General features: G+C 37.3%; 1 protein-coding gene across 2 annotated transcripts in view; it reads left to right on the top strand.

The window, feature by feature from the left end:
- The window catches only part of LOC139977962 (receptor-type tyrosine-protein phosphatase T-like), a 50,134-nt gene extending 28,882 nt beyond the window's left edge, over positions 1 to 21,252 (top strand). For both annotated transcript variants that reach the window (XM_071987789.1, XM_071987801.1), the window contains exons 8-18: positions 2,163 to 2,389; positions 5,828 to 5,979; positions 6,979 to 7,114; positions 8,931 to 9,080; positions 9,644 to 9,749; positions 10,724 to 10,803; positions 11,552 to 11,686; positions 13,564 to 13,722; positions 14,725 to 14,879; positions 16,408 to 16,543; positions 17,057 to 21,252. In XM_071987789.1, the coding sequence (XP_071843890.1) occupies positions 2,163 to 2,389; positions 5,828 to 5,979; positions 6,979 to 7,114; positions 8,931 to 9,080; positions 9,644 to 9,749; positions 10,724 to 10,803; positions 11,552 to 11,686; positions 13,564 to 13,722; positions 14,725 to 14,879; positions 16,408 to 16,543; positions 17,057 to 17,281 (1,661 nt within the window). In that variant the 3' untranslated portion in view covers positions 17,282 to 21,252. The remainder of the gene's footprint in view (positions 1 to 2,162; positions 2,390 to 5,827; positions 5,980 to 6,978; positions 7,115 to 8,930; positions 9,081 to 9,643; positions 9,750 to 10,723; positions 10,804 to 11,551; positions 11,687 to 13,563; positions 13,723 to 14,724; positions 14,880 to 16,407; positions 16,544 to 17,056) is intronic.
- Positions 21,253 to 27,146: the final 5,894 nt, after the last annotated feature.

Raw genomic sequence — 27,146 nt, forward strand, 5'->3', positions numbered from 1 at the left:
ACTTGGGCTTTGTTTCTCAAAAAAAAAAGTTTTTGTTCCCGGGACGCAAGCAATTTGAAGATTTTGCATTCGTAACAATGCTGTTATCGCTGACATAAAATATAAGTTTGATCTCAAAAAGGGCACGACGGCCATCGGAGAAAAAGGGCAGGCCAATTTGGCCGTAAAAACGTCAGATTTCTTAAGGGCACCAAGGCCAGTTGGAAGGGCACCGTCGGCCATGGCCGCCGTGGCCGCCAGGAAATTTGAGGCCTGGGTGGAGCAAAAATAATCTGAATATGAGGGAAATGTAGGATATTGTGGTAAATTAGTTTCCCGCGAACACGGGGGATTTCTTATTGGCTGATATTAGATCATGGCTGTATTCAATCTGTTTCTCCTTAATAGTTCCTCGAATCAGTGATTTTTTTCACAGTCACTCTAGTCCTCCCAAGATGGATGAATGACTTGTAGTGAGTAAAATTACAAACTCTGAAAGTGATGACTTGAAAGCAGTCATGATAGAGAAGAGTGAAACTGACTTTATTGCATCGCTCCTTCTACCGCACTATCATTAAAAGGTTTCCTTCAATATTTAGAAATGGGATCTACCGTCTCTTTACAGAAAAGACTGTATCTCAATTGACAATAACTGGGATATATCGATTCAGTGGTATTAATATAAACTCACGTCTCGCCAGACAGATGGGGATGCCAAGTTTTACCGATAGACCTCAGGGAAATTATTTAGTGACATTCAATGTTTGTGTAGCAGTTTGGGTAGCCTCTGAACTTTGTCTCTCAAGAAATGATATGGTTTCTGTGTAAACAAAAAAACTGCTATACCTCTTTGCACTTGTCTAGCAGTTTCCCCAGCTTTGAATAACATTTTGTGATGCAATAACAGATCAATTATTCCCCGTAACGTCAAAATATTACACTGGCAGTGAACTAAATAGACCTGACAAAGTTTCGGTAGAAAGAGTACACGTAAAGTTAGTCAGTATAGGCCCCAATTGTTCTCAGACATTGCTATTAAAGGAACACACAAGATGACTGAATGTCCCAGTGAGGACAAAATTCCTTGAAGGTTATAATAAAAACAGTTTAAGAATTTTGACCAAAGGTGACCATATTTGAATATCTAGCATATTTGGGGCCAATGCAGCATACCTTTAAAACTCCTAGGGTTGTTTAATATAGGGTTTCAATTGGAGAGTCAACTGTTGCGTGACTGTTTGTAACACTTATGTATTGTATCATGAACTACATGCTGTGAAAGCAAGAATAGCTGTACCAGACAATTACTGCTTTGCTAAATGCCTGACAAATTAGGTAACAAGGAAGTTATGACATGTACCGTAATACACTGCAACAATAATACTGTGCTGAGAAAGGTTTTGAAAGAGGCACCAGCCCAACTATCATAAATTAGAAAGATAGCTCTGGCCTCAAATTACTTAGAAAAGTCTGATATTCCAATTGGTAGTGACTCCTTCACTAAAGGCTGGAAGAAATCTTAACCAGCCTATCAATATTTTATTTGAATTACTTTCCCCTTTTGTTCATTCAATTGGTTCAATTTTTTTTTTAAAGTTTTAAATTTGTTTGACAAAGGTAACAATTGCCAAATTTGTTGCTAAAATATCAAAGTCTTTAAAATATGAAGGGAGCCCTGGGTGACCAGAAGTCCATGACTGAGGGAGGGTCAAAACATGTCATAGTGTGTGTGTCATTGTGTCAAAAATTCCCATTCCATTGCTGGGCCAATTTTCTTCTAATTTGGTGGGAAAGTACCACAGGGTGAGGGTAAACCCGTGTGTCTTGCAAGGACCCCCCCCCCCCAAAAAAAAACAAAGGTCAAGTTTAGTTGCATTTGAATTTTAGCTAAAACTCCAAGGGGACACATTGAGTTGACATAGAACCTTTACGAGTATAATGGAAATGTCAAGAAGTACTTTCCTCCGGTGTATAATATATCTGTTCATTTGAAATGTCGATGAGATACGCAACTCGGTGGATTGCCCTCTTGGTTAAACTTTTCTTACACAAGGACCCGGTGTTTTTTCTAGTTATAGAGATGCAAAGATGTCGTATGAAATCAATTGTCAATAGATGGAGCCATCTATGTTTAGTTTCAGCTGAGTGAATCAGTCATGTTGTCATTTTTTGTTCTTGTTCAGGTCCAACTACAAGTTCCATCGTAGACTTCTGGAGGATGGTTTGGCAGGAGGACATTCATAAGATAAGCATGGTCGCCAACGTGATAGAGGAGGGGAGGATGAAATGCCTCCATTACTGGGCCACCTTGGGAGATGAACCAATGAAAGAAGGCGACTTCACCATCAGCACACTCACTGAAACAGAGAAAGATAGTTACACACTTAGAACGTTAATTCTTGCAAAGCAGGTAAGGGCAGCAGAAACATTCTATGTTGAAATTAAGTGTCAAATGTTGTTGGTCGTTGGTGAAACATTGTATTAACCTTAACCCTAGTGCTCACATATAACTCCAATAAGTACTGTTTTGGTTGGTATGAACACTGTTCAGTAGAAAATAGCACCAATCAGCTGATAATTTGTCAGATGTGATAAGAACAATGAAAGGAGACACAAGCCCAAACATCGTTATTGGTCTATGGAAATAGAGACTTAATTGATGGCAAAACCAACTTGCCCAAACAGCTAAGAAAAATATCACGTTATTTGGGAGATGTCGCAGATTTTATGTTCCTTCACATACAAGGTAAGACGACTTGATCAAGACTAAATATGACATCATGGGGAAGTATGTTTAGTTAAATTGTATGTATCATTTCTTTAATCTATGATTTACAGTGTATATTTTCTGTAATGCATGACAGGTTTTGGCAAATGCTGAATCTAAACTATACCTCTCTTACCTGTCTCCCATTCCACATAAGTTTTGGGGAACCTCTCAACTTGACATATTGATGTTATTGGTTTCTGTGTCAAAACTGGTAGCATTTTATCTTGAAAATATGGAAAGAAAATGAAAACAAAGAGAAAACTAAAACGTTGTCGGAGTCCTAGTGACACTATGACATCACAGATTGACATAATGACAGCTACCAGACACGACTTTTAAACTAAAGACATCTCTCAGAAGAAACAAGATTTCCACTTAGCTATTCGGGAGAGTTATGCATCGCAAAGATCTCTGGCATGTCAGCCAAAAGATGGTGGTTAGTTTTTCTGTACACTTTAATAGCTCGAGCCCAGAGTCTTAATATGCAAATTAGTTTAAACCTATTCAATTGTGTAAGCCTGCGCAGTGACAAGTGTTAGTGGCTCAGACCCAGTGTCTGTAATCTCTGTTGAAAGATATGATACTTTATGAAGTCTCCGTTGAAACATAGGAGACTTTATGTGGAGATATGGAACGTATATTGTGACGTAGACCGTGGAACCTAAGATATTGAGTTCAGGTATTATGTACACTGCAGCGATTGTTTATATTTTGTACTTCAAACACAACCACCTGCTTCTGGACTATTGACCACCAACTCTGGTCTCTATAATACTACTACCGTAAAAGCTTTGTGAAATTCACTCGTGGCTCTTTCGACACTTCAGTTGCTGTAACAGTGATCTGCGACATCTATATGCACAGTCTATTGAACCTATGTTACTCACTGTAGTTAACGCCTTGTGGGTTGTAAGTTCACAGCTGTACAATGGAATCACCTACTCATGACATAAGTCAATGGAAGGTGGCAGAACAAAAGAATATATGACAATGGAAATCAATGTAACTGCTGGTCAATTGTGTGTTATAGGGAGGGTGTTGAGTAATTTGTTTATTTGAAAAAAAATGACTAGATACAAAATTTTAGGGAATTATTTTCCCCTATTTTTGCTTCTTTTTTTTTCTGTTTTTTTCCCCTTCGTATTACATCACTGTGATAGCTGCTGCAAATGCAATATAACCTTTGTTGAAAAGAAATTGTCTTTCGTAGATCTTTGGAAGGTTCTCTTTAAAGATGATCCGTTTATCATACTTTGCACATTTCTGGTCTGTCAGCGATTTTCATTTCCGCAGAGTCAGTCGATTTTGTTTTTGCAAACTTGCTCATAAAAACAAGAAAAAGTTGAGCAAGTCATTGAAATTGTAAGGATAAGTGAGGTCTCCAATTTCCAGGCTCGCAAAGCTCTATCAATTTTTTTTTTTTTTTTTTTGGTGCGAAAATGTCAACAAACGAGAGATTTGATTTTTTTTGCCCGTGATGAAAAGGCGGCAAAGATCCTCAGCAGCTATCTCAACATTTTAAATAATTTTAAAAAACATTTTAAACAACAAAAAATTAAAATATACAATAACCGAAAAAAAGAAGAAATTGTGAATAAAAATATTGTACATGACTAATATCCACCTTGTTTAATGGACTGATGATTAGGGAGGATACTAAAAATTTAGTTCTTGCTTGTAATTTGAAGACTTTGAAAGTTTGAATATCAGGAATTCCCATTTGATTATTTTGATTGCCGTGCGAAATTGCTGAAAATTTTCGTAACCTTTAGAAGAATACCGTGCACATCCCTCTTAGCATTTCGTATCGTGCAGATATGAATTTTTCAAATTTTTGTGATATTTTTGGGGTAATTTATGCATCGGGCAACAGCTGATATGGATGGTGTAAGCAAGGCGCTGCAGCTGAAACTGTCTTTGTTTTCTTGATGATTTGTCGATCACTTGATCCCCAGAGGAAAAGAATATTGTTTAAAAAAAAGAGAAACATTTTGATGACAACAATGTCACAGAGAATTTAGACGGATTAGCAAGTATTCCAAATGTATTTAGTTTCAAGGATATAGCAAAAAGAGTACTATCATAGCCTTAGTAGAGCTTTGAAGAGCATTTGCCCAGATGACATCACAGGCCTCACCCCCCCCCCCCACCCCCCGTGACTGCAATAATACTTCCTGGAGTTGCTGAAGGTTGAACAACAAATTTCTGGAAAAATCAAGGAATATGTTTGTATTGTACAATGCTGTAGATATCTTTGTAACACAAATGAGAAAGAGGAACTTGAGCCATATATGAACTATTGCAAAATACTGTATTTAACATATTTTGTCGTTAAAATATGTTGGATTGTAAAATGCTGTGTATATCTTTTAACAGCCATAAGAATTAATATATACCAAACCACTGTACTCTAACAACTTTTGCCATAAGAATATGTTGTATTGTAAAATGCTGTGTATATCTTTGTAACACAAATGAGAGAGAGGAAATTGAGCCATAAGAATTAATATATACCAAAACACTGTATTTTAACAACTTTGGTTATGGGTTATGGCTTATTAAAACCTCACTCTCACTATCTTGCTCCTTATGCTTCATGTTGTTGCCAGAAAACGTGGCTAGATGGTTTTTCACCAATTGTGTCAAACAATGTGGACAACAAATTTCTGGAAAAACCAAAGAATATGTTGGTATTGTACAAAGCTGTAGATATCTTTGTAACACAAATGAGAAAGAGGAACTTGAGCCATAAGAATTAATATATTGCAAAATACTGTATTCTAACAACTTTGCCATTAGAATATGTTGTATTGTAAAATACTGTATTTAACAACTTTTGCGGTTAGAATATGTTGTATTGTAAAATGCTGTGTATATCTTTGTAACAGCCATAAGAATGAATATATACCAAAACACTGTATTCTAACAACTTTTGCCATTAGAATATATGTTGTATTGTAAAATGCTGTGTATATCTGTGTAACAAAGAATGAGAGATAGAGAGGAGCGTGAGTCACAAGAATGAATATATTGTAAAATACTGTATCATTAAATGATGTATTGTTGTCCTTGTACCAGGGCGAGAAAGAACAACGTAAGGTGTACCTGTTCCACTACACAGAGTGGCCGGATAGGGATGTACCCTCTGATGCCTCTACCCTCATCAGGTACATCAAGGACATTCATGATATGAAGACACCAGGTTCAGATACTCTGCTCGTCCATTGTAGGTAAGTATTATAAAGTCATAATCAGTGGCATCATTGTAGGTAAGTATTATATAGTCTCTCCACATATCAGGTGCCTCGTTGTAGGTATTATATAGTCTCTCGCATAATCATGCAGGGGCATCATTGTAGGTAAGTTTTATATAGTCTCTCCACATATCAGGTGCCTCGTTGCAGGTAAGTATTATATAGTCTCTCACATATCAGGGGCATCATTGTAGGTAAGTATTATATAGTCTATCCACATATCAGGTGCCTCATTGTAGGTAAGTATTATATAGTCTCTCACATAATCAGGGGCATCATTGTAGGTAAGTATGATATAGTCTCTCACATAATCAGGGGTCTCATTGTAGGTAAGTATTATATAGTCTCTCACATAATCAGGGGCATCATTGTAGGTAAGTATTATATAGTCTGTCACATAAACAGGGGCATCATTGTAGGTAAGTATTATAAAGTCTCTCACATAATCAGGGGCATCATTGTAGGTAAGTTTTATATCTATAGTCTCTCACATAATCAGGGGCCTCATTGTAGGTAAGTTTTATATAGTCTCTTACATAATCAGGTGCCCCATTGTAGGTAAGTTTTATATAGTCTCTTACATAATCTGGTGCCCCATTGTAGGTAAGTATTATAAAGTCTCTCCACATATCAGAGGCTTCATTGTAGTTCTTCAGGTTGTCTTGTTTGTGCAAAAAATGGAATTTGAGAGAAACTTTCAATGGCTTATACAGTAGGCATCATTAACTAAGTTTATAGCTATCTTTTTTGTTAATTGAGATAATGGATGTAAAAGGGAATGTTTGCACATTTCAAATGTCATGTTTATGTTGTTTGTTTTTGGTTGTATTTTACTTTTTATGTGTGTGTGTGTGTGTGACCATGTTGGATAACCAAACTATATAGAAGGGATAAATAACAGAAATGGAAGTTTATTCATTAAAGCATCACCATTTGCTGTTTTGACAAAAGATAATGTGTTTCTTTGTATCTTAGTGCTGGGGCTGGCAGGACAGGAGTGTTAATGGCCATAGACACACAGTTACAGAGGGCAGTAGTCAAAGGAGATGTTGAAATCTTCAACTATGCCCTCGATATGAGGAAAGCAAGACCATGGATGGTACAGATGCCTGTAAGTTACCAAGGTTCACATTCTCGTTCAAACATAGTTTCATCTGCATCGTAAATGTTTCGGTAAAGTGGACTGGATATTCTCATTCCCGTTCTCATTTTCAAATTGACATTCATTTTCTTATTTTTTATTCTTGTCATTATGAATATAGCAGAAAGTTAAAAGTTTTAGAACCGAGAGATGTGTAATGTATTCATGTTCAAATCAGTAAGCTGCTACTCAATATGCATTCATTGAACTACAATGCTAGATACATTTGAAAATACAAATATTTCAAAAAATTTAAAAATACATTATACAATTCTCAAAATTCTGGCAATTTTTTTTTTGGCTAGATGACAATGGATTTTTTTTTTTTTCTAGTATTAGAAAAAGGCACTTAAATTTTCCTGCCAAAAGACATTAAGAATTTAAACACATGATAAGTATGGTAACAATCATCAGTCCATAAATGGCGTGAGTTCGGTACCCCACATGAGCCACCCATATTACAGGCATGAGCTTTTTCCTCGAATCCGCGGAATATCTGTGATTTCTTTTCTACCTCTGGGACAAAAACTATTATCCTAACATACTGTAGCATACGCAAACTGGAGCCTATACCGCAATTTTTGCAAAATTCTGTGATTTTTTTTTTACCCAGGCTCATCCCTGGTATTACTGCTTATTATTGATCAGTAAATATTATTGGACTGCCTCTTGTAAGCCAAGACAGGAACTGATGTTCTCTGCTATTCAGGAAAATGCCAAACTTGATATTAGCATGTTGATGTTTTAAGCACTTGGAATTTTTGATCAAGTGTCAAAACTTGTTTTAAATTTCTAGGCCTGTATTGTTAACTTATATGGGGAGAACATTATGTTTATACTCTTCTCCTAGTGAAGGATTCCTTATGAACAAAATGCAATTAGCTTAGATTTCAAGGTCATTTTTCAAATGCTTTAACTTGACTAAATCTATGATACTGTGGCAGGCCTTTTTGTACAAAAGTCTGTACTTCATTCTCCAAGTGATCATATAAACTGCTAATTGTGAAGGAAACATATTCAAATTTGTCTATCTTTTTGTGGCTTTAGTTAGCTTTGGATCCAATTTTTGTAAATGATTGGATACGACATAAATTAGCGATGTCAATATTTAATTGATATCATCGCCCATTTCCTCCTGTAAATTATTTCTGCTCAAAGACCAGATCGATCTTACAGGCCATCAGCGCTTCCCCCGGATTTGAAGCCTGCAAAAAAATTGTCAAAACGTCTACAGTGATTACTTTCCAGGAGCTTTTTAGCCTCCAGATCTCTCTGAAAACATTGAGGAGTGTTAAATTAGACAATAAGATGCTTTACAAACAAGTAAAAATGCTTAGAGGATAGCATGGATCACCATGAGTGTCCATTCTGTTTTTTTTGCTAGCATATTCGAGGGGGCAATACTGACCACCTTTAAATGTATGTATGTTTTTTAGATCCTCCTGCAAGCAGGAACTCGCGAAGAAGCCATCATTGGCTTATCAAAGCCGCAAGCTGACCGAAGTCAGTCTCTTAGATTCATATTTTAACGTCCATGATTATGAATTGTCAATTGTCAACAACTCTGTAAACTGGAAGACATACATTAATCTTGGAGTGACTAAAACTCCAATGTAGAATGTAGACTCCTATGTAGACTCAAACTTAAATGTAGAATAAGGAGACAAACTGTCTCTTATCTCCCTCTCTTTCTCTCCTTCTCTCTCTCCACCTCTGTCTCTCCATCTCCTTCACTTGCCTGACACTGTCACACAACGTCTTGATTTGTTTCTTCTGTGATGATCAGATCCAGTACATCTTTATTCATGAAGCCATACTGGAGAGCCTCATGTGCAAGGATACGCTCATACCGAAATCCGAGCTCTCCAAGATGATAGACAGGTTCCAAGAGCCACAGTACGAGACAGGAAAGCCTCTCATCGAACAGCACTTTCAGGTAAATAGATGTATTTATACATTATCCGTCATCTCTGATCGAGCTGCTAACCCCTAACTAGAGGAATAGTGTCAAGTCAACGTCCGTCTGTTCACTTTCAGTTTGGCGGGAATTTCAGTTTTGTTTATCAACATATATTGAAACAGTTCAATATGTTATCGGGCGCGGCTGTCTCTACGGCAGACAGTTTCAGTTTATTTGCTGCTTAAAATATTTTCAAGAGAGCTATTGATCCTTGTAATGATCTCACCGATATTGAAATCTGTGTGAGTTAATGTCACTGAATATTCAGTTGTTAAGTGCTAGAGTGCGTGGTTATTATTTAAGTTCTCAATTTACCATTCTCCTAGACTCTTTAACCTCTTGCATCGTTTAAAGTCACCGAATATTAACTGCTCTGTACTAGAGCATGTAGTAGTTATATTATCTCTAACTCTTTTTTCTTCCCCTTCTCTTAGACGCTTAACTCTGTGTCAGTTAAAGTCACTGAATATTAATTGGTTTGTACTAGAGCATGTAGTTGTCACATTATCTCTAACTCTTTTTTTTTTTCCTTCTCCTAGACGCTAAATGCAGTGTCAGTTAAAGTCACTGAATATTTCTACAAGATGCAATCAGGAATGAAAGCTGGCAATGTCTCTAAAAACAGATATCCTAAACTCATTCCAGGTGAGTCCCTCTAACCATCATGCTTTTCATATTCATTTCTTTTGCTCCTGTTCTTAACTTTCTTGAAATACATTTTTTGATGAACACCTGATATTTTATTTTATGATGACATGATACTAATAAATCAAGGTAGTTTGTTTATTGATGATTTGTTTTGAGCGTATAGCTTTCATTTCCAGGAATCCTCTCTCCAGGTGCCAGTAAATGCTGCTCCTGTTTCACTTTGTCATCTGTTGTCTGCATCTATGATAGATAATGCTGAGATCATCTTCATGAAGTAAATTAGTAAATGAGCTGTAACCGATCCTTGCAGTTTTGTGTTTCGTGGGAAAGCGGCAATGTCTCTTGTTGTAATAAAATACAGAGAGTTCTTTCAAAGACTTTATAATGTCTTTGAAAAGAACTCTCGGTTTTTTAAGGGTTCGGGGTATTTCCCTTTTGGTAACAATGTTGTTAAGTCGATCGAAAACTAAAAAAGCCATAACTGTGAAGATCGTTAGCATGATTAGTCAAGTAAATAGCTCTCACTCAAAAGAAATTTATTTGAAAACAAAAAAGACAAAAACATACCTGATATGCCTATGTGCACGTCCTGGTCACGGCACAAAAGTTCAGGAAACTGTACGAGAGCGCGGTGGCCAATTGGCTAAAGCGCCGGACTCGCGATCCAAGGATTGCTTGTTCGATTCCTGCCTAGTTCATTACGTTGTGTCCTTGGGCAAGATGCTCTATCTCACTTGCCTCTCTCCACCCAGGGGTTAAATGGGTACCTGTGAGGTAACTTGTCATTGGGCGCAGTATACAACTGCTGCCGACTGGAGGGATTGTCTCTGGGACAGGTTATCATTGACCAGGGGTAATATAATGTCTGTAAAGCGCTTTGAGACCTACCGTCGGTATAAAGCGCTATATAAAAAGCAAATATTATTATTATTATTATTATTTATGTACCTCTCTTTGGTTTTCTTTCTCAGTCGACAGATTCAGACCAAAGTTAGTGATTGGTGATGAAGAGAACGATGTGAAGGATTACATATGTGCTACCTTCCTCAACGTAAGAGGTTTCGCCCATTAGTAGTATTATGCTAATACCACTCTAACACTGTCCTCCAAATGTCATGCTTCAAAGCACTTGAACTGACAGTAAAAATTAATTATGCAACTATGAACTATCAATCAATATTCAGTGTGTCAAAACAAAGGATTTAAAAAGTATGCAACTATAACTTTATTGTTAAGAACTGTTAGTGCAACAATATGAAATTTAATTCAAATGGCATTTTGAAGTAGTGAGTTCATCTATTTGTGCTTGCCTAACCAGCGATCACTCGTAGGGAATAATTTAATCGTTCAAGTTTTTGCATAACAGTTTTGAGAGCCCTCGACTCTGTCCCCTATAAAATACTATGGGGTTCCTGTGTAACGAAAATTGCTTAAGTCATTTGGTCATCAATCGTTCTCTAATGCCGCTCCTACTCTTTGGAACTCACTTCCACTGCACATCAAGTCGGCACCCAACGTTAACATTCTCAAAACTTATCTATTTTTGACTGCCTTCCCTGAGCACTAGCGCCACTGAGCATTGGTTTTCCTCTGGATATTGGTGATATATAAATTTGCATTTATTATTATTATTGTTATTATTATTATTTATTAATGCATCTATGCATTTGTATAGCAAATTGCCCATTTTGCATGACATTTTGAGATGCAATGCCGTATGAAATTATTCCCCGAGATTTGATTTGTCGGACAGAATTGTGAGCAGTCCATTAATGTTTCCCCCATTGCATTTGTGACAGCGTCTGTCAAAGGTCAACGGTCTCATCGCCACCCAGATGCCACTGCCGACTACCATCTCCGACTTTTGGCAGTTGATCCACGATTATAAAATCACAGCACTTGTCATGCTCTGCGAAAATGACACCAGTGACGAGGTAAGACGTCTGCAAATGGCCAACCAAATTATTTCACCTCTTCTGATATTTGTAACTTAAAGGGGCTTTGTCCCACACCAGAGATGACTTCTCTATCTATCGATTAAAATTCGCTCCTAGATCCATGTGCAACTTCTGACCATCAGTTTCATTCTACCAGGCCGTAGCCGTCTCATGAAATCGTCGTTGACATGTGTAGTTCTTGACCCGAGGTTCCTCTATAAAAATAAGGCTCAATAAAACTATGACTTGGACAAAATTAGTGTTTTCACTTTTGGAAATTCCTCTTATGATTTTCAAAACTGTCATTAAACTTTATGGTGGAGATAAAAGGTCATTTGTGATCAACAGCAGTCGAAACATGGAAATCATCAAAACAGGATATGTCAAGAATTGGAGTGTTGACAGATGTCGTACTCGACACTGGGTTTCTTTGTAATCGAACACAAATCTGTTATTGTTTTTGCGGGGCGGTGTCAAAGGTCGTTTGAGATCATTAGATGATAATTTGTGTAAATGTTGAAAGGGTTATATCTCAAGAATCATAAACTGGGACAACAGTTTTCATAAATGTTTTTTGTTTTTCCTTTACCAAATTCTGTTACTAAGCCAACTTAGTTTCAATCACACATTATATCACCATTCACCGAGTTACAACACCTTCGTAGCCTCGTTTCTCTCACCGTGTGAACGTTTAATTCGAAAGTAAACAAAAGACACTTCCTGTAGTAAGGTGATTCCTTTCCTCTTTAAACACATTCGATAGCAAACTGGCAACTCTCAACAATTATGACCCGTTTGTTTTCATTGTACGAAATGAAACTATGAACCGCTTGCATTGTTATGAAAATGAAATTACCAATCTTTGTTGAAAGTTCACCAAAATCAATGCTGACAAGCTTGGTAAATTCATTCAGTTTTCTGTTATAGTACAAGAAATTTTTGATGAAACAAAAACCATCTGAAACAGAACATCTGGTTAAACATATATACATATAATTGAAGCTATTTGCGTCTGTGACGTCAATCCTTATTCAAGAACAGCTTCTCTTCCTTTTGGAGTTTTTTTTTGGGCCACCATATGAGGTCTGACATTGCCTTGATTGTTTCTAATTTTCTATTAAGAAGTGATTTCTCTCTGGCGGCAAAGATGGGTAAAATATTTGGTTCCAGATTTTCAGTTAAATGTCATCCTCAATATTAACAAATTTCAGATGGTCATCTCATCTGTCTGCCATTGAATATATAAACTAATTTTATGAAGCCAGACTAATTTGACAGTTTCTCAGAGCAGGCTATTTAAATACATAACTGAGAACTGTTGCACAAAATGGAGGAGTAAAATGGCCATGTTTGGGTGTTTATGGCCAGACAGATTCAGCTTAGTAATTTCCCTCCAACTGTGCTACATATATATTCATATTTAGTTTAATTTTTTTTACTTTTCAAAGATGATCACTGAGAGGGCTGGTACCTGTTGTTTCTTACAATTCACTTTTTTTAATTTTTTGTTGCATTTTCTTTATAAAATTAACTGTTTAAACACACCATCAACCAAAACTGTCTGGATTACGTAGTCTAGTCAGCCAAACCGCTTAATTTGCCATCAGATATTATTAATATTAATATTATGATTATTATTATGATTATTATCATTATTATTATTACTATGTATTTGAAAGAGCGCTCTCATCAAGCAAAGATAAACTCCTTCATCATTGGCGTGAAAGGAGACAGACAATGTTTGATGTTGCATAAAACTTGGATAATACAACGAATACAGATTATAGAACTTATGCTTGTGGTGTTTTTTTTAAGCGGTGAGAGTCGTAATTTTGATTGAGTTACAAAAACAAGTTTGATCTCATCTCTTTCAGTCCATTGGTCAGTACTGGCCATCCAGCCCCTCAGATATCATGGTCATTGACAAGTACACTGTGTCGGAGATCGGCCGCGAGACCACAGAAGATTACATTATACGAGAGCTGTCTCTCAAGGTGATGAAAGAGGATGACGACCCAGAATCGGAGCCAGAGGTCAGTATGGAGAGTTTAATCTGCTAGAAAGTAGTGCTCAATCTGCTAGACAACAATATGGCCTCTAATTTGTGGGTAATCGTTCTTATTGCATGTGTGAGGTCTTTGCGTGAATCATTAATCAGATCAAATTTGGATATATGTCATCTTCAGCTTTGGTCTGATATTTTGGTACTTTATGTGTTTTTCAAACTCAATTCATCTCTCAATCGACCTATCAAATTTGGGTACCTTTCCGATCAATGGATTCATCAGTATGAGCATGGATGGATCATGTTTACAAGTGTTGTTGCACCATCATGTTGGAAAGGTATTTGTGGAGTAGGATGCTTGGAAGTTTATACCAATCTATAAGACACAATACAATTGGCAGAAATATGATACAACATTAGTGACAAAGAGATAATGTGAACCAACGACACTTTTCTCCGTAATTTTCCGATCTAAATACTACTTTGAGCAGTCTTGGGACCACACTGTAAATGTTTCTACCTTATACATTGTACAGTGTGCGCAGGTTGTCTTGTGTCTTACAATGCAACAGATGGAGACAAATCAGGACAAGAGGATGACACGGTTCTTAAACTTGCCTGAGTTTCCCTGAAATAAGAACTCGTCTTTCTGAGATGCCATTTATAGGCCTGAATTTCCAATGTTACTGATACTTTAAAGCAGTTTTGTCCCCCCCCCCCTTCACATTTTTTAATTTATGGTTTACCACTGCCCCATTCTAGTAAGATTCGTCCTTCACTCCTCCACCAGACCCTTAAAATTACTACACATTGACCTGTAACAATGTTTAATAGCTAGATTTGATCCAGTTATGTTTGCTACTTCGAGTCACTCCAAGATTAATGTATGTCGACCAGTTACAGAGTTGCTGACAATTCATAATCATGGACGTTAAATATGAATGTAAGAATGAGGCTTCTTCACGAGTTCCTGCTTGCAGGAGGATCTAAAATACATACAAATACATACATACTTTCTGTCTTTCAACAGGGTGAACTAACTGTGAAACAATTCCAGTTCCTTAATTGGAGTAACTCTTCAACCAATCCTAGTTCAGATGCAGCTCTACTGGATTTTATCGTCCTCATCAAGAATTGGATGTCAGAGGACTCCTCAGATATCCACCTCCCTCTCGTCCACTGCATGTGAGTCTCAAGAACAATAGTCTCTATTGTCCCCATTACATTGTAATTCAGCATAACTCATGAAGTATTAAGGGTTATTAACAAAGACGACAATAACTTTAACAACAGGTGTGACTTTAAGGCCAATGCAAGATATTTTTGAAACTGGGCTCTGTTTTAAGGAAGAAAACTTCAAGCCAGTTTTGACCAGAGCAGATATCCAACCAATCACTGAATGGTCTGAACCGTAGTGTAGTCGGTACTTCTTAACTTCTTCCAAGTAGATGTATAATTCTGTAGTTGGTTGTCTTCTTATCATTATCTTTTTAAGTATTATTTTTCCTATTTTCTTGGAACCTTCTTGGATCGGTAACAGACACTTCATTTGTGTTGTTAATGGATTACTCCAGTAAAGAATCAATTCCAACCATCATAAATATTAGACACTATTGTTTACTACATACATACATATTAGACACTTATATAGCGCTGCTACATCGAAATCATAGCCCTTTACAAACTTAGCCTTGGTCATTGGTAACTTGTCACACCTACACACCAAAGTGTGCGCAATTCAATCAATCTCTCCTGGGGCACCACAGTGCACCACAACCACGTGTCCCCGGGGGAATACCCACAGGGTGCAGCCACAAACCGGCGCACGCAACTATATTTACAAGTTACCTCACAAGTCCCCATGTATACACCTGGGTGAAGAGAGGCAATGGAGATAAAGTGCCTTGCCCAAGGACACAAGGCAATGATCTGACCAGGGCTCGAACCTGTAATCCTTAGATCATCAGTCCACTGCCTTGACCACAACACCCCCTCAACGCCCCCTCAATGCCCCATCATCCTTTCACCTTTTATGATAGAGACACTTGCAATGAGAGATTTCTCCTCCAAATAGAAAGATCTTGCTCTGTCTGACAGTTATCGTGGTTGCCAATTGTTTAAATGTGCGATGTCGTAGTGCCTTTTAGAGATGGGACCATTTACTTTCCCTTTTTTTCATAAGCTATTTTCATGGTGTTATTGTAAAACAATGGTGATGTTTTGCTCTTCTTAAAAAAACAGTATTCAATATTTTTAGAATCAGTATCAGGCCAAATTCACATCTATCAAGAGAATGAATGGTGCAGTAAATAAAGGCAAACAGTATCACACATCAAAGGTCAAGTGGCTCAATGATGTCATGTTTAGACTTGCTAAAGTCTCAGTCTTTATTGCAAAAAAACCTTCATATCTTTGAAATGGAATAACATTTTTCTAAGGAAGTTGTGGCATGAGCATCTATAACCTAGACCAGTAAAGATGGTGTATTTTGCTTCTTCTTTCATGTTCCTTAAGGCATGCTTGGAATTTTGACTAGTTTGCAAGAGTAATAGAACAACCAAGCTAGATTAGACAAATGTTTTTTAAATTGATCCTCCCTGTAGAAACTAATCCACTTTGTCTTATAAAAATGAATGAAATGCTTGTTTTTCCATCACAATTTGTTTTGGCTCGCGTCTTAAACACGATGCGGTTTGTCCTTTGATATCCGTAGGAATGGAATCGGTAGGAGTGGTGTTTTCTGCAGCGTCTTGAATACATTGGACCAGCTGGCCAAGCAGGATTCTGTCAACATCTTTAACATCATCAAAGCTCTTCGAAGAAAACAGCCCTTGATGGTAGAGACACAGGTAAGCATCTCGTACAACCAGGGGGCGATTCCATCAGCCTGGAAGAACGCTTGACGTGAACTCAGAAGCAGTTGCATTCCAAAAAAACGAAGCACCTATCATCAACTGTTTCGAAGATAAAACATTGAAAAGTTTGACATATAAAAAACAGCAGAATACTCTAAGGTTAACGACAAGTGAAATTTCTAGATAGACGGACGGAATTTGGTCAGTTAAAGACTTGAATGACTTGACAAGAAACTTCAACTTGACAATGCAATTTTGTTTTTACTGTTTCTCTTCTAATGTTCAACTGTGATTTAAGATATTACAGCTTTCAATAATTAAATTCTTCCAGAGAAGGAACCCCATCAGTGGATTGACATGTGTCCATCTAGTTTATTTTGGGGGCCAAACTCTTTTAAGTCATCATATTTAATAAACATACTAGATGAAACTAATGCAATCATACTATTGTGTGCTTCCAATGGCGATTTTGATACGAGGCGTTTAATTTTATACTTGTCTTCACAGGACAACTATGAGCTGATATTCCGGCTGGTAAATCTCTTCATCATAAGATCGGAGGTTGAAGGGGACGAGCCGCAGGAGGATGGGGACAAACCGCAGGAGGAGAAGAAAGAGGAAGATAACTTTGAGTATGCAAATGCCGGTTTGGATCGCAAGCCAGAGGATGGTAACGAGAACCAGTACGAAAGAGTGATTGTTAACGATGAAGAGGAGAACACCGAAATCTAACAGCCCAATTAAGTCAATGTGAATATTCATATCTGCAGGTAATTTGCAAATTAATAAGCAGCTTGGTGCCAATTTTCTCTTGTATTATTTCTTCTTTGTTCTCTTAATTCAGCAATAAGGACCATAAAGTTTTCTGCTATAGACCATAAAACAACTTAGAAAAAACTAAACAACTTTGCATTTAACCCATGCAGGTAAAGAAAAAAAATCATAGGAGAACTTTTTTAGAGGTAAAAACACATTTGGAAAATTTGCAGGTTTTAAGGGGGACTATGTTGCATTGTATAGAAGATTGATGTATTACATGAATGTTAGACAGAGAATAGATAATCAAGTAATTCAACTTTGCATTTCGTTCACATTGTCCCTTGTAGCAATGTGAGTGTAACTATTGAATTGATTCCAAGTTTTGCTTGAAATTTCTAAATGTGGATTCTTTTCATCACTTAGGGATGCTCTCACTCTGCAATCCGATTTAGAGGCTGTTATGTTATATTTGTTGCCATTTTTCATTGAGACTGAATTTCTTTAACAGATCTTTTATGTTGCTACTGTTTTTATGTACATAAACGTAGTTCACAGAAATCAAATGGATTGTAGCCATGAGGAAGAAACATTCTGAAAACTGCTTTTAACTTGAAATAAATAAATGGTTTACATTTCCAACCACTATTTATACCATGTTTGTTCATTCTTGAGTTATTCAACTTCAATTTGGAATACATTCATAAAAGCGTTTAAACATTTTAATTTGATTTTTTTTGTTACAGATGCACTAAAAACAATTTCTTTTTTAAAATATATTTTCTACCACATACCATTTTGCTGTCAAAAGAGCTTTTCCTATACTCTAAACAGTGTTTTTTTTTTTTTTTTTTTGTAGAATAATTCCAGATAAGATGATAATTTTTTTTTTGTCCTTTGACAGATGGGGACCATTTGATTTTCTTTTTCTATGTTACATTTCTTTTTTGAATTTAATCATTTCCTGGTAAAACCTTTTTTTTTTTTTTTTTTTTTTTTTTTCCCCCTTTTCTTTGGAAAGGGTAGGGAGGAAGGATAGGAAGCAGGGGGGAGACTTTGAGGTAGAAACTATAAAATACCAACAATCTTAAGTTTTCTTTATCCCTGAGAGAAATGTTTGACAATGTTTTGACATGAAATAGAAGTATTAAGTGTAATGATAGCATGAAATGTTAAAAGTATGTATGGTTTACATGTTGGTTGTGGCTATTCTAGGTATAGCTACTTAATGCTAGTTATTGGAGACATGCTTTACTCTGGCTGTACTCAATATATTAACATGGATTTGAAAGTATCCCTATCATTCCAATCCATTTGCATAGTTTGGAAATAAAATTGTACGTGGCTTATGAAACAAGAAATTTATCAAGAATGATGCTCTCAAAGGAAGACATTCTGTTTGATGGCTTATCTAGAATGATGAAAGTACCCATACCAAAACAAAATAAGAGATATAAAAACTATATAGGATTGCCATAATGAAGTAATATATTGCACAATGCAGGCATGAGCTTTTTGCGCGAATTCGCGGAATATCCGTGATTTCTTTTCTTCCTTGTGGACAAATCTATAATCCTAACACACTGTAGCATACGCAGACTGGAGCCTATACCGCAATTTTTGCAAAGATCTGTGATTTTTTGTACCCTAGGCTCATCCCTGACAATGAACATACCAAAATAAAGATGAGTGTCTTAATGCTTTATATCCTGAGAATGACTCAAACTTAGTGTCATGGACATTTTCAAGTTTGTGTATTCAAACTTTTGCTTTTTGAGGCTTGAAATCATCAACTGAGGCTCATCATTAAAGAAAAAGAAAGAGACGGGTACTAAGCATACTTGTGTCAAATCAGCCAATGGTTTTTCTTAGAAAGAGCACAATATCAAATCTGAAGTGGTTATATTTCATCCATTTACACACATTCAATTGTTCACTATTTTTTCTCGACGTAACAAAGCCAAACCCTTTTTGTCTTTTTAGATGTGTTTTCACTTTATTTTATTCTCTTTTGATTCACATTCTAGTCATCTTACTTTCCATCATCACCTTTAACATCTTAACATGGTATTCAGAATCTACAATGTTTTTCCTGCATGTGTTCAGCATTTAGTTTTCACCCTCGTTTTCATAAGTAGAACAAAAAGTTATAGGGAGGTGAAGATGGAACATTTTTTTGTTTGTTTCATTTTCATTTCCAACCACTATTCATCTCATCTTTCTTTGTTCATTCTGAGTTATTATTAAACTTGAATGTGGATCATATATCATACTATTTAAAACTTAGATTTAAGTTTTAAGGTAGCACAGACAAGTTAAATCTTTCCACATGGACAGGGTCATATAGGTTCATTTTGTATGGCAGGAGATACTCTTTTAACACACAGGGTCTAGGAGTTGTGTCATTTCCTTATTTTAGTCTTCCAATAGGCTGCTTAAATATCCTAAATGACATCACTTGTTGCCTCGAATCTGGTCTGTGAGTATAGTTTAGCTATTTTTGTTACTCACATATGAAAGTTATATTTCTATACTGTCGCATTTCCCTCATTATGAGTCACAATTTATTCATGTATATGTAGACAAACATTCACAAACATACCAACAATCAAACAAACATACACGCTAAGAGACTGACAAGATCTGCAACATAAAGTCTGTTTGTTAACCATTCTTAAAGAGTGGACAAAATGACAGAATAAGAATATATTTATAGCATTACGTCATCGGAAACGGTAATCTTTTATCTTATCGAGGAATATTGAATCTTTTTGGGTGTCATCCTACCATTATCATGATGGATGCTCTGTTAGTAATATTAGGAAAATGTTTAAAATTTATTTTGTAAAAATGTTTCTGAATTAAATTTATTAATTAAACCAAGAATTCCTTGATTATTAAAGCTTCCAAGCATGTATCTGATTTTTTTTCCAGCTCAGATAGAAAAATTAGTAATATTACTTGTATTTGGTATAATCGTTCTTGACAGTAACTCCTGTATTAAATGGTGCTGATGAATATGCAAATATATCGGACAATTCCATTCATTCATAGCTACTTTTGAGAAATGACACGTGGAATAATTTCTAGAGTCATGCAGTGTAGCATAGAGCTGATAGTTGCTTCCACCAATAGGCTGACATGTAGAATATAATCTGTTTTTTTTTTTCCTTTTGAGAATTGATTGAAGTTCTGTGACCTAAAGTATGAACCTCTTCAACTTTTAATTTCGTCACCACAAGTTTCTTTATTCTCGTGTGTCTGTTATCGTTGTATGCCTGAGAAAGGTCGGTAGTTTTGATTCCAACATTTAGGGATGGTCAAAGTAGCTCAGACTTTTCAGAAATATTGCCGTGGAGGTTCTGATTTCTAGACAAACTAGGAGAATTAGACAATAAACTGTCGGTCTGTGAGAGAAGAATGCAATGGAAGGATGGCTACAAAATGCTTCTTTTAGTTAAAGCTTACCACTTTGAAAATTTCCTAGCACATATATATATGTGTATTTGGTGACAACAGCACCAAGAACAGAATAGAATTGTAACATTGAGGACAAGGTCTTCCTCTGGGTATTTGTGAATAGTTCAAGATGATGTTCATGTATTTTTGGTTGGTATGAGCTATGTGTGTGTACCAGTTCTGCGATTATATGATATGTAGGCACACGTGTGAGTATAGCGATCGTAACAGTTTGTATCACCCAAGATTTTCCTTTCTCATTGAAGTTTTACTTTCTATCTCACGTGATTATTCATGTAAAGACATCTCTCCCCATTACTGTTCTTGCTAATCTACCGTGTTTAGGTGCAATTACCTCTCGCTCTTAATTTGTAAAAACTCATGTTAACCTAAGTTTAATAGTACAACCTCTATTATTTCTTTAGTCAGTAGAATGTTAAGTTTCATTGGTTCAATGAAGAATTTTTTATATACATATATTTTTTTTTTATTAAATTCATCATTCAATTTTTTTTTTCCATCAAATTCATCATTCAATTTTTTTTTCAAACTCATGTATCAGCCTGCTTTTCAAGTCAATGTTTTATTTTGTATTATTTCTTTTTTTTTCTTTTGGTAATTTTCTGTCCACAATTTCCACTTTCATGGGAAGTAAATTGACTAATATATCAATTAATTGATATATATACTCATCACATTGTGTTGCTGAAGGCAGCCGTGTGGATTTTAAGTGGATGTAACTTCTTTTTATAGCGTTTATATCCCATTGTTTTATATTTCATAATTTTTTATCTTTTGTTAACAAAAATTTGAAAGAAAAGCTGAATACAGACACTTGGACAAGGTTCAAGAGTGCAAAGAAGTCCCGTTTGGATGCAATTCTAACCAAACACAGTTCTTTGCTTTCTCATACTTTTTGTTTTTCCTTTTAAATTCTGTCATGCCGTCGTTTATGATGAGGTGTGTTTCTTTGTCCTGTTTGGTAATTCCTATTGCTTTTAGGTTGCCTGTAAATAAAGTTAAGTCCTGAAAAATATATAAACACGGTAACTGGTTATTTTTATATCAGAAATGCATTTAATAAAGAGAATTTTAGAAATTGCTTCCATTTTTGTCTTCATTTTAGTTACCTCTACCACAGTGATGAAAGGTCTGTTTGACATACATATATATTTGAATTAATTTTATTCCTCTCAAATAATTTGAATCCTCTAACTGCAAATAAAGTGAATCCACATCAGAATACACTTCGCAATTACCCTACTCCCTCCCCAATAATTAGTCCCTCCCCTATAATATTTTAATTAGAGCACATACTCTGTCCTGTTGATCAAATGCTTTACAAGTACGAAGTTAAAATGACCAACTAATATCACTTCGAAAATAGAAAAGTTTTTTTTTCTTAACAACCTCTTTTACCCGATTTCCCAATCTTTACCTCCCCTTCCTCCAGTTCCTTTCTCTACCTCTCAATCATTTTTCTATTTCCCTGAAATGCCCCTCCCCCTGTCACCCTCTCAACTTCCCCAGCAGTGTTTGCCAAATATCAATGAGGCTTATCAATCGGGAGGTTCCTGGTTCGATATCGGGCCGGGTCATAGTAAGGTGGGTTTTTCATCCAAGAGCTATCTACGGTTTTCCCATCTGAAAGGACTTTCTATATTGACAAGATTCCAAATTTGAGTTTAAATGTTGAATTGGAAGCCACCCAACATGTAAGTTGTAAGCCCTTGCGCGTTTCTCCCACATTTGTGGTCGCTTAAGCGTTGTAAAAATAACTGCTGGTTATTGTTAATAAAAGTTGATCCCTTTGAGAAAACGGATACGAACTTGTGTAAGCTATCATTATGACATGTATATATATGTGCATGTAGGTGACATCTTTGCTTCTATAAACAGGATAGCTGACCAAGCACATCTTGGATTGAAAACCATCCCATTCTTTCAATGTCTATGACTTCCGTGAGTTCTGAGGTACTGTAGGTACTGGTCAAAGGTCATTTGAGTTCGACAATGGACACTATTTGAACAGTAAAACAGCAACTAAATAAGCACATCAGGACGCATTTTATACTTGAACGTTTATGCTCCTTAGTGACCGGTGGAAGTTACTTTTGTTACGCCTTAAGGTCAAAGGTCAGTTCGTTCCACAATTATCAACGCTGGACTGAATATTGTATCATATTGAATATATTTTACTTGCCGTACTCACCGATCTATTCCTCAGCATGTAGTTTAACGATATATACACTAGAGAGAGATGGTTGATTTTAATGGGACATGTCAAGAAACCTAAGTTTCAATACGGCGCCTACATTATGCAATTGCGTAGCCGGGCGCAAAAGGGCACGCTTTTGGTATACTAGTAGTGGTTATTAGTCGAAATTAGGTACGGCGGAACTGGGGTACGATGTTAATGACGTGTCCCCCAATATTAATGAAAAACCCGTGACAATTGCCCGTTTTACTGAACTAAACTGCTCCCATTTGTCACACGTCCCACTATCATTCGACGTTCGTCCCCCCCCCCTCCCTCCCCTCCTCCGAATTAGATTTCTTCTTTCACCCAGGGGATCTGCCTCTGGGCGAATACTTTATATCATACATAGGTTTTGATATAGAGAGATTAGAGAGATATAGAGAGATATAGAGAGAGGTGCATTCACATTGTTAAATTCCCAATGATATAAGCAACTCCATTGTCAAATTTCTGAACAAAATTTATGAGTATCACTTACAGCAAATTAAAACAAAGCAAACATCCTCAAATCATAAATAATGAATACCCGTCACTTAACGTTCCAGAGAGGAGGTGTCATATTCAGTGGCGTCGCCAAGGGGGGGCCAGGGGGGGCACGTGCCCCCCCTGGAAAACCTAGTGGCCCCCGAGTGCCCCCCCATCTGAGATTTGGGTTGGTAAAAAAATATATATATATATATATTTTGTTATATTCAACTCCCATCATCTGAGTTGGTTTTTCATAAGGACAAAGAAGCACAGTAATTCGTATTTTCTTCAAATGAGCTGCGAAAAAATGAAAAAGTTTATCCTTGAACGTCGGGTATCGAAGTCGTAACCCGCGTCATCACAACATGTGTCGATATTTACATTGAATGTGTCAGTACTCACGCCATACCAGCGGATATTCACGCCCGCTTCGCGAGCTACATGACTATGAGAAGGGAGGGTACTGCAATATGTTGCCTTGGTCTGAGGTTGACAGGTTAGGAGCTGACGAAATGTGAGAATGTGAGGGTCCGCAGGCACCATACTTGCCTATATTTGTGGACCCATATATTAACCCTGTTGTGTAGGGGGTGCAGAGGTCATTTGAGGTCAGATGCTTGTAGGAACAAATGGCGAATGTTCACACCTGCATACTGAGCCATACTCGATGTGTGATCAAACTTTGGATTGCATGGTGAGATCCATGATAGGAGCCAATAACGATGCTAGAACCTGTTACATCTTAATAGATAATGGGCGAAAACGAGAAGGACAAGAAAGGAGTCGGGGGTCATGCACACATTAATTCAACAAATGTAGGTTCTATTGACATAGGGTTAGGCATAATATCGACAGCATGTGGTTCATATCCTCTGCAAAATTCTGCGCCTTGTTAAAATCATTACCTCAAAAATAGCAATTTCTGGAGATATCTTCAGATCGAATTTAGCATCAAATGTGGCAGCATTTTGCATCTAGCCCATCGTCCGTATGCGAAAATTTTCCAAAGGGGGAGGGGGGCAGTGGCGGCGGAACCGGGGGGCTTGGGGGGCTCAGCCCTCCCCCCAATGAAAAAGTTGAGGGGGCAAATGCATGATAAGCCCCCCAATATTTACCAAGGCTCCGAAGCGTGCATCTGCCCATTTTTCAATGCATACTTGTCGATCTGTCCGATGCACACGTATACTATATAGGTGTAATGATTTTAGTAAATGCTAGGGGACCCTCGGCCCGTCCCCTGGCTATAGACCACATTGTCACCCCAACCGCGTCTTCACGCCCCGTGAAAAGTGGAAGCAGTGAGTGTGAGTACCGGTAAGCGCAACACAACTTCGTCCTAGGCCAATGACTTGCTTAATTTCAGCCAGTTCTCCAACATCTCCTTACTACACTCAAAAACGTCTTTGCGAGTACACTACGAGTAATAGCTACTCTCTTAAAACACCATCGAATATACAAATTACAAGGTTTTTACAGACTTTTACGTGCAATCTGAGAAATTGCAGGTTTGAGACCCATATTTTAGGGCTAGGTATTCGCAGCATAAAACACTCGGGAAGTGCCGTTTCCGGCAATCTGGGGGTTTGAAAAACCCAAAATTTTCTTGTACGCTCCGCGCCAACCGATGGTGGCGCTCCGCTTAGATAGTCTCTACACATTAGCCCCCCACCCAATATTTTCCCGTTCCGCCGTGCCTGGAGGGGGCACCCCCTCCCCTTAGACCCCTCCCTAGGACGGCGATCCGTATCCACCTAAGTGCCCCCCCATCAAATGCTGGTGCCCCCCCTGTGCCCCCCCAGACTGAAAAGTCTGGTGACGCCACTGGTCATATTCTGTTGGAAGCACGTACTGTACGACAAACTGTTAGATATGGACAGTTACAGAGTGCGTGGCCGATCGTGTTTTAATCGTGTTACATTAGTTACATATTATGGTGTCATGCAGGTAGCCTACAGTTTCAAATGTCGCTGTCTATATTCCTTTGCTCCTTGTCGTTTTTCTTTCTCTTCTTTACGGTGCTTCAATACTTAAATGCATAGTAACTATACATTCCTGCAATTACATCATCAATTCGGGAACGACTAGAAATTCTATATCGACAACAATGATTCAACGGCAATGGTCGGACACGAAGCACTCATTATCACGTCATGTTCCGGTAAAGTAAGTTATAACTACCACACCCCTCCCCTCCCGCACCACACATGCTACGACCTAATTTGGGGAAAGCTATTCCTCTTCGGAAAATAGAGGTTCTGGCGCAGGAATTCCGACTCTTTTGAGGGTGGAAGGGGCAGGGGGAGGGGGAGGGGTCAACAATCTGTCACGAGGAGCAACATATGTGTGTCCTATAACTTGTCAACATGTTTGTACTTATGCATGTTGTTGGCATAAATAGGGGGTGGGGAGGGGTGTAGGGCTGCATGTTAACTTCAATGTTGAAGGAAGAGGGGAGAGGCGATGCAATTATTTTTCTCAAGTATGCCATGGTTGGTCAAAGTGGATCAATCTAATCAATCTAACATCGATTGAAGCCAGCAGTGTGTTAGACATGATTGTCAAACATTTTCAGTTTAAATATGATTGCAGAGGAGCCGTGGTGAAACCTTTGTATTGGTACATGTATGCTACATTTGAAAGGGTACCCCCCCCCCCCCAATGGCTTCTGTGTCACTATTGGGCTTATTTCTTTATAAACTAGTGAGAATGTCTTGGAACATTTCCGCCACGTGGCCCTTTCTCCGTCGACAAAGGCAAACATGTTTGAGGCACTTTAACAATTTGATGCATATATACAGTTGTAGCGCAATTGTATAGTAGCAGTCAGGTATCGGGTTTACATGCCATGCGATCCCGGGACCCGATGTTGAAGGCATCGACTGGTGAATATATTAACCCTGTCAGTTCCGTGAGGTACACGTCAATGGCAGAAATGAAAACTGGTTTATCCTGGAGCTGTTTGTTGGTTTGTTTTAACAGTATAGCCTATATACTCCGAATTCACTTCATAGCATGTATATATTCATTCTCATTTCCTGTTCTGCTAGAGACTTATACAAAGTTTACCGTTCGAGCAGAAACACGCAAATCACCTCGAAAACAGAAAGTAAGTAAGTACATCATGATGTCAGGAACTCGTGTCAAAATCTATAACGGGAAGAAAATTCCCCGTGACATCACATATCATAGCTTGGAGTACATCGTTTGATTTACGCAAAATGTACGGTGGTACAGTGAGAACCATTGAAACAAAATAACGAAGCAAGTTTAGACTTTTAATGTCAACGTCTCGCTATTTTGATCTCGACGTGCAAGTTTCGTAACAAATAAGTCAACACTTCATCTTGAAGTATGAAGATTTAAGATACTAAAAGCAAATCATTAGACTAAAGATACAATTGCTACTATAAAAGATCCCGAAATTTTGACTTACTGTGCTCGATTTAATTGTATTTTAATGTCTTTTATGAGCCACCGTATATATGAAAATCCAATTGTTCAATTAACCAGTAATTATATGCAACATCGGCACTCTTTTCCAAGTTTTTCACTGGGGAGGAATTAGTTGCGGCAATGAACTTATTTGCATTTGTTCGACAATTTCTAAAATATTAGTAAAGTTTACCAAGCCCATCGAACATTTCGCACAACGAA

The sequence above is a fragment of the Apostichopus japonicus genome, chromosome 2, assembly GCF_037975245.1.
Source record: "Apostichopus japonicus isolate 1M-3 chromosome 2, ASM3797524v1, whole genome shotgun sequence".
NCBI lineage: Eukaryota > Metazoa > Echinodermata > Holothuroidea > Aspidochirotida > Stichopodidae > Apostichopus > Apostichopus japonicus.